Source organism: Gavialis gangeticus, unplaced genomic scaffold (assembly GCF_001723915.1).
Source record: "Gavialis gangeticus isolate Ggan-Ray unplaced genomic scaffold, GavGan_comp1, whole genome shotgun sequence".
NCBI lineage: Eukaryota > Metazoa > Chordata > Crocodylia > Gavialidae > Gavialis > Gavialis gangeticus.
The window spans coordinates 44,707,075-44,719,764 of record NW_017728994.1 but is presented as its reverse complement, the minus strand read 5'-3'; the positions used below and the strand labels follow the sequence as shown (position 1 = coordinate 44,719,764).

The 12,690-nt window shown below is 42.2% G+C and overlaps 1 protein-coding gene across 1 annotated transcript in view; it reads left to right on the top strand.

Moving 5' to 3' along the window:
• The first annotated feature begins 1,114 nt into the window (after positions 1 to 1,114).
• Positions 1,115 to 12,690, top strand: part of ADGRA1 (adhesion G protein-coupled receptor A1) — an 841,033-nt gene continuing 829,457 nt past the window's right edge. Inside the window, exon 1 of the mRNA XM_019502677.1 lies at positions 1,115 to 1,552. Within this exon, the coding sequence (XP_019358222.1) occupies positions 1,326 to 1,552 (227 nt within the window). The 5' untranslated portion in view covers positions 1,115 to 1,325. The remainder of the gene's footprint in view (positions 1,553 to 12,690) is intronic.

Sequence of the window (12,690 nt, the reverse complement as noted above, 5' to 3'; positions counted from 1 at the left end):
CTGCACATGAATAAACTCAAATGACAGGCCCAGGAGCAAAAAACTCCAGAGCAGTAAGTACCACAGTTTATTTGTAGATGTGCCTGTTGAGTCATATCTTGCACTTCATGGGCCCTCATAGATTTAAATTAGGTTCTTTCCAGGAACCAAGATTGGTCTGAGTATAATTCGCTGCAGGATTGGGGCCTCTACTGCATTTTTTTCCATTTATCTTCAGCCAGAACTAGATGACTTATTGTGTTGCAATTTATAGTGAGAACTTAGCCTGAGAGATGTTAGTCATGTCATTTTTAAAGTACTTCTGGAAGGTGCTCAGAGGCCACTGTGATATAGGTTCTTGTGCTGCCTGCATACCGTGCAGTTCATCACCCTGAACAGTACTAGTTTTGCTCCTCAGCTGGTTCCTTTAACTTCTAACTGTGCTGAGTCTGAAGCAAACTCTTTTTTTGTCCCAGGCTTTGTGAGGTGAGCCTGCTCCTACAGCCCTTCAATTAAGTTCTAATGGGATTGGCCTGGGTTCAGGCCAGAGAGGGAAAAGTGCAAACTATGATGAATTTGATTTTTTTTTTTTTAAACCTGATCTTTCCTGGGGATATGAAACTTCCTGTGAGCATTCATTTCAGGCAAACCCTGCTCACAGAACCGTTTCCAAAGAGTAGCTCTGAAAGGGTTTGGAGACAGTCGAGCTGAGGCTTTGCAAACGCTATCGAAGTCTCCCCACTCCGGCTCGCACTGCCCTGCGCCCGGCTTCCTGGATTAGACGCACATTGGAAGCATATGTTGTAGCTTCCCCCCCCGTGCCTTTTCCTTTGGGGCTTTGCGCGGCTCCCCGCCGGCCCTAGAGCACGGGCAGTCCCGGGGAGGCAGCGGTTTGTCAGTTAATGACTCGCGTCTCCTCGGGCGGCAGCGAGCCCGGGCTGCCTCTCACAGGGACGGGGCAAGGCCCTGAGGGAGTCGGGGCAGGGCGGGGGAGCGAAGCCGCGCTCCTCTCCTCTCCGCTTCCCCACAGCCGGGCGGGCGGCGCCGGCCCGGGACAGCCCGTGTCTGCGGGCCCCGGCGGCTGCGCTGAGGGAGGCGGCGGCTGCAAGCGACTCTCGCCGGGGTCCGCCCAACGCCGCCGCCGCTGCTGCAGCTGCTGCTCGGGCTGGAGGCGGCGGCGGCTGCTCGGAGGAGGAGGAGGAGGAGGCGAAGGGGACCTCCCTGCCCTGCCCTGCCCTGCCCTGCCCCGCGCCGGGGGCGGGGTGGGCACAAGACTGCGGTGCGGACCGACCGTGCCATGAGCGGCTCCGCCGGGCGCAGCAGCCGAGGCGTCCCGCTGCTCCGCCATGCCCGGGCTGCGCCTCTGCCTCTGCTTCTGCGCCGCGGCCGCCGTGCTGGGGCTGTCCGCGGGCAACAGGAACTGCCCCGACCTCATCGTGGACAGCTGCCTCTGCACCGCCGAGCGCGCCAAGGGCCCCGGCCGCCAGCCCGTCCGCATCAAAGTTGTCTGCAGCGGCGGCGACTTGGTGGAAACTTTGCCGCCCGCCGCGCTGCCCAACCGCACCGTGTCTCTGTGAGTCCGCCGCGCCGGGGCATGGGGGCGAGGCCGGGGGGCTGCAACACCCAGCTGCCCGGGGCAAGGTGGGCAGCGATGGAGGAAGCTCCTAAGGGCATGGGGGCTGCTTCAGAGGAGCAGGCAGGCGTGAAGGAAGGGGCCTGGACAGAAAGGGAGCCCAAAATGGTATTTCCCCCCGTCGTCCGATTATTATCTTGGCTATCTCTGAAGGGGGGCCCGATACGAAAAGTTCATCGGGGGCAGCCAGGCGCCTAGGTACAAACCACAGCTGCCAGCAGCCGGGCGCTCACTGCCGTGCGCCGCACTTTCCTCTACCCGGAGGAGTTTGACAGGACGGCGCGGCTCTGCTGTGCTCTGCACCAGACGGGGCAACGGGTCGAGGTCAGCGGCAGAGGCCAGGGCCCAGGCTGCCTCCGAGTGGCAGGCACAACTCCCCCAGTCGCGGAGCAACCTGGGGGCCACGAAGGTGGAAACCTGGCCCTGCTTCTTACGAAGCATCCCAGGCACTCCCAGCTGGAAAACTACGGGCACGTTGTTTGAGTCTGTCTGGGAAGCAGGATTTAGGAAGTTGCAACTTGCCTGGTGCCCAGAGCAGGGCTTTTCCTTTTTTTGATGCTCCGAGTGCCAGCAGAATTGATTGATTAGAGCAGCCGGTGCACCCTCCAGCTCCCAAACGGGGGAAGTTCAGACCCTGAGAACAATAAATCGTGTAACAGTAGGAGCGAGCACTGTGTTAGGGTTCAGCCTAATAAACTGACTGAAATTGATTTTTCTCTGCCCCCTTCCCCACCTCCTTTAGCAGCTACTGAGGTGACTAGGTTTGGGGGCTGTACGTGTTGTAACTTTCTGAGCACCTAAACCTCTGTTTGAGTTGTTTCACAGATGGAAATTACTCACTATTTGGTGCCTTGTTCTTTTTTTTTTTTTCCTTCATGTGAGTGTGATATAGGTTGCTAATATATTTTTGCCTGTTGCGCATAGCTGAAGCTGGGAAAGAAATGATTACCCATTATAAGTAAACTAATGGCATTTCTGTAATTGTCTTGCTAAGAGTAGGTTAAAATAATGGCCTTATAATGGACCTAAGCATTAACAGCTCTATGACATTTGACCTTCAGATCATGCACCCATCCAGCTGATCTTTTACTGTTGAATCTGGTTCTGTTGACAGTTCATGCTGTGAACATCTCCACTGTTCATTGCACTTTCTCTAAGTCAACACTTTCAGGAGACAACTGGTAAAGATAGTAATACACAACATCTGGGGAACTTGTGTTTTGTAAATGTACAGATGTGCCAAGAATGTTCCAGTTCACGTTTAACTAAAACTGTTGAGTTACTTTCTTCTGGTTGACTCTATGCTGATTATTCATCTAGGAAACTTGTGCCTGTTAAATACATATGTAATAACTACATTTCACAATGAATCTTGCCAAGCTGATGTAGAATAACTTTATTAAATCACCATAATTCTGAAGCTGTAAATGCAAGGTTACTTCCCTTGTTTACATTTTCAGAATGTAAAATACATTTTACCTTTGCCAAAAGAATATAAAGTACAGATTTTGTGTGGATTAAGTTACATTTCTCTCTTGGTTAAGAAAAAGGCTATAAAATTGAAACTTTGTATATTCACCATGTTTTCTTTCTTTCTTTCCTCTCTTTATTTAAAACATTTACTTAAACTTTTTCTATAGGCTTCTTGGAAAGGCTTCATTTATTACTTTTTTTTAAATACTTTTCAGTTATACCAGCAAATGACATTTGTACCAGCAGGACATTTATCATAAGCTTAGCAATTAGAGTTTCAAAGAAGAGTGTAATAAAGGAAGAAATTAGGCTGAGAAAAGAAGGGTAGGGAGGTGATGGGATACATTCTTTTTTTGGAGTAGATACAAAGATTTGTGAACAATACTATCGATGCGTTATAAGCTAAATATGCTAGTTCTAGCACTTAGAAATATATTATACCAAATATCTGAAAGTTATACAAGAAAAAGACCATTTAATAAGTAGCATGTCTTCTTTAGACTTGTTTTAGAAGTTTTCAATCTGTTACTGTCAAAAGTCCTCTAGTTAAGCAAGCACAATTTCATATGCCTTCGAAATTCAGTCTTCTGCTTCCCCCTGTTTTTTTTTTCCAAATGACATCTAATTTAAGAAGATTGTATATTTTTTTTTCTTCAGGGTAAGTTTAGAATTAGAAGCTAAGACTTGAAGGTAAAATGAAATAGGAATACAATTGGTTTTCAGTGGTTGAACATGTAGCTGAAAACTTGATTGAAAGTGTCCAAGATTTTCCACAAGGAAACTGTTGATGATGAATTAAGTTACACTTGTGAGATTTGGCCAGCTGCAGAAAATAAGAGTAAAAAACCTGAAACACTGGTATTCTTAGATTTGTTTTTCTAGCTGCATACAAGATTTAAAGCATTTTCTTGCAGACACTGCCTGTTTCCATTCAGTTTTATTGGCCCATAGAGAGGGAGCAGGAGAGAGTTTTAACATATGGAATATAACCCCTTGGATTGCTGTAACAATTAGGATATATAGATGTGAATAAAGAGAGGTGTGTTTCGGATGCAGTAGTACTTTTAATAAAACAAATATAAGATTTTAAAAAATCAGATAAGATGTTTTTTCTTTTAAGAATTCATGCTCTTTGTCTTGCATGTTATTTGTTGTTGGAAAAAGCAGGTTTAAGACAAATTGTTATAGTATTGTTATTCTATACTGTTCTATTATACTAACATTTTATATGGGGCTGTTGAGAGAAACTAGTATTCCTGATGGGTAAAAAAAAGTACCTTAAGTCAATGAGAGATGCAGTTGTATTATGCTGTATAACCCTTTTATGTAGTATGTCACATATGCTGAATAATGCCATTTACCATGTAATTTAACAAGTTGTGGTTTGTGAGGAAAGGATGGGAACTTTAAGGTATTTCAGTAGGCTGACGTTTAACCATACTTGGCAATGGTAGCCATGGCAGAGTGTAGTATATGTGATATACATGTTTTTGTTAATTTAGGGTCTGATCTGAAGTCAGTTAAAAGATGCCCATTGATTTCACATGCTTTCTAGTTATCCTCAGTTATGACTGGTGGGACAGATTTTAAAAACTATACATTGAGTAATGGCTGAACTATCAAATGATGATTCTAGCAAATGCAGAGAATGCTTTAGATCTTGAGATGAAAAGTCAGCTGAATCTCCCAGCTCTTTCTTTAAAGTACTTTTGTTATGTTCTTGAAGAACCATTTAACTGTTTTTATTTGCTATTTCACTACTTTTAAAACAGAGCCCATAAATAATTATGAATATGGATACAAAGTTTAATTTTACTATAGCTGCTGAAAGGAGATTTGAGGAGTGTCGCTTTATATTAAAACAGTAGGTTGCAGATGCCTTTCAGCCTTCTATAGGAGGGGAATTACTTTTCCTCTTTCTACAGAAGTATACTGCTGTTGCAAACTTTTTATTAAAATTATGGCACCCATTATTTCTGCATTGATACCAGTAATTGTGGAAATGTAGACCCAATGAGTAGAAGAATGATAATGTTTCCTTCATTTGGCTTCTGGCATATTTCATTAATTTACATTTAGAGAAGATCTTAATTGGATTTTTGTACCACATGTTAACATTTCAGGTTTTTATATGCTGAGGCACGCCAAATGTGGTATTTCAACTCCCAGAGTAATGTTTTGTTTTGTTTTTCTTTTTCTTTTTCTCCCTTGATATTTTTTGGTTGCATACTTGGAAGTTTTTATATTTATTCAATATATAGGAACATTTTCAACTGTGTTTTGGTTTGTATACTTGAAGAGTAGGAGTTTACTTGGGTTTCTCTTAGTCTTCTGTCTTAAAGTGTAGCCCTTCAAAGTAGTGACTGATTTGCTACTACATATGTCTTTTATATATTACATCTTGGTATCTTGGGCTGGAAGGTACTACAGGCTTAAAAATATTGTCCCAGTCACCTCTCTTTTCCAATAACGGTGTATGATCAACTACTTCTTTTCAATTGAAAAGAAAGCACAGTCTTGCTCTTTTTCACACATAAATGCTTAAAGGGATTATGGGTATGTACCTTAAAAAGAGCTTGTCTTCTATTACAAATGCAGTAGACTTGAAGATCTGAAGACATCATTTTAATCATAGAGACAGTCATGAACCACTCAGTTAGTTAATCTTAGGGAGATGCTGCATCTCTTATGATGATACTTAACATGTACATAGTGCTTTTCCGCTTTGATTTTACATTTTATCTATTGGAACATGGTTTATGTACTTTTAAAGTTACTGTTTTGCATCCAGCTTTTTGTCTCATCCTATTCTACACTGCCATGATTCATGATGTTTATTATCTATAAATTATGGCCAAGTTATGATGTGGAAGTAAAGTATTAAAAACATTTCAGTCTTGAGAGCTTAGCCTGAAATTCAAAGCAAACAAATACCACACAAGATTTTTAGGGGAAGATGAAGAAAAGGAAGAATCCTGAAAGTTTTAACAATACTTCACCCTGATCTTCAGAACACATTTCATATAACACAAAAATCACTTAAACAGGTACGAATTATCTTTACTTAAAGGTCGGGAAAATAGTTTTCTTTCCCTCTTTTAATGATGTGTCTGTACAACAGGTCAGGGGAAGGGAACAGACATGGAATGTAGGCTTCCTGGCTCTCTCTTTGTATACTGGACCGTAACCGTCTCTCAGAACTGTGAGAGGATGGACAACAGTAAGAGAAATTCCAAGTGCAAGGGGAACTAATATGAGAGAAAGAAAAGATGAAGACGGTAGTAAAAAATATTGCAGCAAGTGAACTGAAGGCAGATATTTAAGTCGAGTAGAGATTACATAGGGTAAATGGACTAGTTCTGGTCTAACTATAGCAGAATTAAAATACCATATGAATTCCCTATGTTATTTCTTAGTAGGACAGAATGAGGACACGAGTTCTCTACTTCATTTGTCTGTACCTTTTACTATAATATTCAAATCGTGACATTTAATTGACACTTGAGCATGTTAATAACAGTCGATATATCAAAACAGCAATAGGGATGTCCAAACATGGGCTTTAAATATTGTGTTAAGGCTAAGTTGGTATTGTTGCAATACTTTAATGCAGACTAAGGTTTTTAATAATAAATCCTTATAAGTTGAGATTTTTCCTTTTTTTCCTTTTTTCTAGTCTAAGGGTAATGAGGAATGAAAATTCCATTCTTCGTGCTAGGACTTTTGAGACCTTCAGGGTGACTTTCACTTATGAACATTTTTAGTTTTGTCTTTTTGTGCGAGGGGGCATTCCTTTCTTGCTCGACAGGTGGCATTTCAGGACTTCAGTCTTTGCTGTATTGTTTGTTGGAGTCCTTATTTACTTGATGACTGTATTTACTAACAAAAGGTGTCTTATTGGAGCTCTTACAGCTTGCACGGCATTGACTTTCTGATTTGGAGGTAGATTCTTGCCAGAGGTACAGAAGTCTGGGGAAGACTGCAGGAAACATAATCTGCCAAAGCAAATTTATATTGGGTGTGTTTAATGATCCTCAGCCAGGGTGCCTTGAGATCCTTTCACTTGTACTCTGGGGTAGTACAGAATGCAAATATGGTTCACAAGATCAATCCAGAGATTTCAAATGGGAATTCATAGTGTTAAAAACACTTGGACCTGTTTTGATCCAAGATTTTTGTGACAAAAACTGCTCTATTTTTTTTCTTTGCTGAAAAAGTGAGTGAAAACTCAGAGCTGGCATTTTTGAAGGGTGTCTTGAGTCCAAAGGTTGAGAACCACTGAGCTTTGTAGGTGTAGGCAAAGTTGGGTCTCTTGCCACTTGGCAAATGATTCTATATGGCAATTACTAATCTTATTTGACTTGAGCAAGAAGAGATTTGGTAAAGGTCAGTGTATTTCTTGCTAAATAAGGCCAATATGTCCTTCACATAGTCACATTTAATGCCCACACTTAAATCAGCAAAAACTCAAGTTGCCTCCGGGTATGTGTACAACACCCATCTTTTGCATCTGAACAGTGACCCATTTTGGGATCATTTTTAAAGATGTCAGGGTCTTAGATATTTGTTAATATCCTGCTGACCAGCTGGTTATGTGCCTCATTCTAGGTCTCTTTCTAGTGATTACACACAGGGAAGCTCCTCTTGAGGGAGACTGCAGGAGTACATACTACTTAGGGGTCATAGTATCTTTTGCCAAGGACTAAAAGAGACTTTACAAAAACAAACAAACAAAAAAGCAGATGATAAAAAAAAGGGACATGGAAGCATTTTTTTAGCTTGGAAATCTTGATACCAGCCACAAGATCTAAAAAAATGACAGAAGGAATGGTATGGAAGGAGTCAGCCAGGGGTTTCCTCACTGTTTATGAGGTTAAGATTGTTTCCTTAATCCTCATATAGTCTGAAAAAATTGATACCTAGTAGCCCCAGTGACAGATACCAGTCTATCATGCCCCCTGAGTTATGCATATTTGAGTTATATTTAGCATATTTTTACTCTTAGTTCATTTTGCTCCTATCAGTTTCATCCCCCACCACCAAGTTTTATTGATGATTTCTGTTTTACCTGTGTATTTATACAGACTTTTTCATTTTCATTTTGTTCTGCTGATGACTCTTAGCTGCTCCTCTCTCCTGGTTCATTACTATTTTTTGCCTCTTCCTGAAGGAACCTCATATCTGAAGCCACTCTGCTTCCTGCCTCTATTCAGTAAAAGGAGTGGCAGCTGAATTGCTTCTCTTCTTTTTGCCTGCCCTCTTCCAGTCCTGTGAAAAACAGGTGTTTCTCCAGCGACTTTTGTTCATGATTCTTATCCCTCTTCAAAGAAACAGATCTCTACAGCTCCCTCTACAGAGTCCAAGCCAGCCTGTTTTTGTCAGTTTTTCCACACATTGCATTCGTGACATTGTGATATGTAAAGTGGAATACTTTGGCTGATTTCTATGACACATTTTAAATTGAATGTGTGGCAGGCCCACACAGGCAATCAACTGATAGTCGGAATCAGCCCTGAACAGCCCTGGGTTTCCTGGCCTGGGGCAAACTCTGGATCTCCAACTGGGCCTGGGGCTGCTCTGTGGGCTCCCACCAGGGGGAGCAGAGGGGCATACGACTGTTAGGACTAGGGATCAGATCCCATTGTGTGTGATTCTAACATGTGCCAATGGCCTATAATGCTGTTTATAAAAGTCAGCAAAGTTAAAGACAGAGTGAATTAGTCCAAGCAAGAATACCTACTAATACAACCAACAGCTGAGTCAAGATCATGTCTAGTAAACAAAAGTAAACGAACCAAAACTTGTGTTCTAGAAATTAGACCTAACTGGTGAACAAAATAATGAGGATAGGCTTCACTTCTTTTTTTGGAAGGAGTCCATAATTTGACACTATTACATGGAGGGAGCTTCACCATCATGCATATCTCCATAGGGCCTTTGTTTTGATCCTCAGAAAAGCCCCAACTATCGGGAACCAGATACTGTAACATTGTCACCCCCATTAACTTCAGCACCAGTTCTGAAGACTACTTGGAATATGAAATTTGTATTCTTCCTTTTACATTTTTCCTTGCCGCCTCCTTCTTTTCCCACTTTCTTTCTTTTTTTTTTTTTCTTCCTGTCCTTGGCCCTTTTGTTTAGGCTTAACTTGCAAAGACCGGAACTTTTTTTCAATGCAATTGTAATCACTCAAAGGCAGCTAAAAGCAACATTAAACAGCCCAATGCTGCTACAAATTTGCCAGCCAGTTTTGGAGTGGCTAATAGGACTCTTGACCATGGCTGTTTTCCTCCAATAGGGAGATAATGAGCAAGTCATCTCCAAGAATTGAAGCTGCATTTTCTCTGCTGTTAGGTGTTTTGCTCTTGTTCCTCATGTTTGTATGAGTTGTCTTGTTTTGTTTTCAAGGAAACAAGATCAGATTGTATCAACTACTTTAGCCCATCCCAACTTTTTCTTTTCTTCCCATCTTGCTCTCATACCTCATCCTTAATATCTGAAAGGCTCTCAGATAGGAGGAGTTTTTCTATGAAAACTTTCTACAGCTACACAGAAAGGGAACTGGGGATGTTAAAGTGAAGTATTAAGTAAGACTTTCATATTACAAATATCTTAATCCTCCCCCACTTGGATATTTATCACCACCTTTGTATGGGATTGTTTACCAAGGTACTAAGAGGGTCTAAACAGCTGTACTCAAAGTTTTGAACCTTGTTTAACAGTTTTGTATTGTGTAGTGATAGGGATGTCATCACCTTTTGACTTTAATTCTATTTATTCCATTCAAAACAAATGCAGAACCAGAGCTTCATGGGCAAAACTTCTGATGGCATAAAACATTACTCTCTTGTGAACTTAAGGTCCTCACAGCTGTTTCAGCCAGTACCATCCTTCTTTAATCATTACTGTGTTTTGTCCTGTTTCGGTAATATACAGCTGTTTTGTGGCATAAATCTGTAAACTAGAAGGGCAGATTATCTCTACTGAGATGGCTGTCAGAGTGGAATATCTATTACAAAGTATTTATGAGGCTCACACACTTCCCTCGTGCACCTGGGATTCAAAGTACTGTGCCAGCTTGAGTTTTACCCTAGTTAATAATTGTATGGAAGTTCTCAAGCGTCTCTGCTTGCACCTTTTGACTCTAACTTTTTGTACCACTACCACTTAGTTACCTACTTTTTTTCACCCATTATCATAAAAAATAGGTACCTTTCTATAAAATTACCATATTTACTTAATTAGATGGTGACCCCAATTATAATTAGATTCTATATATGGAAAATTTATTACAACTTTCGAGGTATAGAATCAAATTATTGCAAGTTTGTCCTCTTCCCACTGCTAGAGCAGGGAAAATTAAATCTAGGGGGTCAGGTATCCCCTTTGTTTTCTGCTTCCCCCCAGCTTTTTCCCCTGGCACTTGCCCCCTCTCCCCCTTCCTGTCAGACCCTGCTCTCTCTGAGCACATAGAAGTGAGGGGCAAATTTAAAAGCAGTAACCTTGAAACAAAAATGGCAGTTTTCATATAGTACTCATACACTTCATTCAGTATTGACGCATGTTACCTTTTTGAAACTGCTGCAAATTTTAGCACAGGTACTCCATAAACTTTTGAGTAGCACTCTGACACCTACTTATGTAGTATAAACTTTTTTTTTTAGATTTAGTGTCTAAGGCCAAATTAGCCAGATCAATTCCAAATTCTGTCGACTGAGCAGAGCTGTCATTCAAGTCTGAGGCTACAGGAGATTCCTGCTTGGGGGCTGGGCAGACTTATGGTGGCGGTGACCTGTAGTTGCCATGTTACTGCACCATCAAATGATATATCTGGCTTTTCAGGAGGGAAACTATTGCTATCTGCTGTTTTTGCCACATCATGGTGGTGCTGCTGCCACCGCTTGGTCTGTGACTGCTATTTGTCAAAGTTACCCCTGCTTATTTCACAGCTAATCTTCCATGAAGGTCACTCCACTACCTGCCACCTGTGGCTGTGCTGAGTAGTAATATAGCTCTGCGCCGCAGAGGTGTACAAGCACCCAGTGGTAGAGCAGGTAGAAGAAGATGTTGGAATCTCAATAGCTGCAAAGGTGGATGAGGGCTGAGGCAGAATGAGATCCTCAATTGCTGTCTTCTCTTTGCTATTGGATCAAGGTTCTGTTCTGTCAAGTGCTATATGGAAACTGATGTGCAGCTTCTCTATTATAAAGTAAGTCATACACAGGTGTCTTCCATGAAAACAGTTTTTCCAGTACATTTCTCAAGCCCTTTGGTGACCAGCTAATGGCAAACAGAGTAGGATCGTGAGGTTTGGAAGCTTCTAGTCATGGACTGGCATGAAGGTGGCAGTTACAAGAAAGTCATCTAGCATTTGGACAAGACAGAAGTGTGATTTAGTAGCTGTAACTGAGCAGCCCTCGTCAGAATCTGCTCGGCCCACCCCACATGAGCAGGGGGCTAGAAAAGTTGCCCTAAACATAGCCTGTCTAATACAGTGTTCTGTATTTCTTCCTGATTGAATAACCGTGTCCAGTGGGATCACCTTTACTGTAGTCAAAAATACCAAAGAAGATGCACCATTTTTTGGGACCTGGAACATCAGGGCCCTCTTGGACAACCCTAATAGTGAATGCCCAGAACACTGCACTACAGTCAGGCCCTGAGAACTCGGGTGACACAACATCACTGTAGCTGCACTGAGTGAGACCTGGCAAGCAGGCTATGAGTAGCTCAAAGTACATGAGGGCAGCTATGTCTTCTTCTGGAAGGATAAATGGGAAGGAGAACACTGACTTCATGGAGTTGGTTTTGCCATTTAAGAATAAACTCAAATCAACTCAATGAGTTCCCTAACAGAATTAATGAGCGCCTCATGACTCTCCATCTTAAACTGGTGGGGAGCCAGTATGCCACTGTCATCAGTGTGCCCCAACTCTTGATGCCGCCAATGAAACCAAAGATGAATTCTACATCAACCTCAACCAAGTCCTTTCTGACATTCTGGAGGGAGACAGACTTATTCTTCTCAGTGATTTCAACACCCAAGTTAGAAGGAATGTTAACCTCTGGAACAGAACTATTGGCAAGGAAGGAGTAGGAAAGGTCAACTCCAATGGCATCCTTCTCTTGACCAAATGGACTTGCTATCACCAACACCCTGTTCCACAAGAAAAACAGGCACAAGACATCATGGCAACACCCATGATCTAATCATTGGCACCTGATTGATCATGTTATTGTCTGTTCCTGGGATTGCAAAGATGTCCGCATCACTCAAAGTAAGCTAGGAGCTGATGAATGCTGGACTGATCACCAAGTCCATCTGCTCAGTTATGTCACCCAAACTGGCTCCCAAATGACTGCAGCAGAAGCAATGGTGACAGAAGATCAACACTGAAGGACTTGAGGACCCAAGCATGCAAAACCTCTTCCACCAGTGCCTCAACAAAAACTGGAAGACTCCAATCAACAACAATGGGAGAATGTCAGCAGCGTGTGGGGTGTCCTAAAGGCCATTGTTATCGGTGCCTATGAAGAGATGCTTGGATTTTCTACTAGGAAACATCAAGACTAGCTTAAGAATGACTGACTGAGAGATCAAGGAG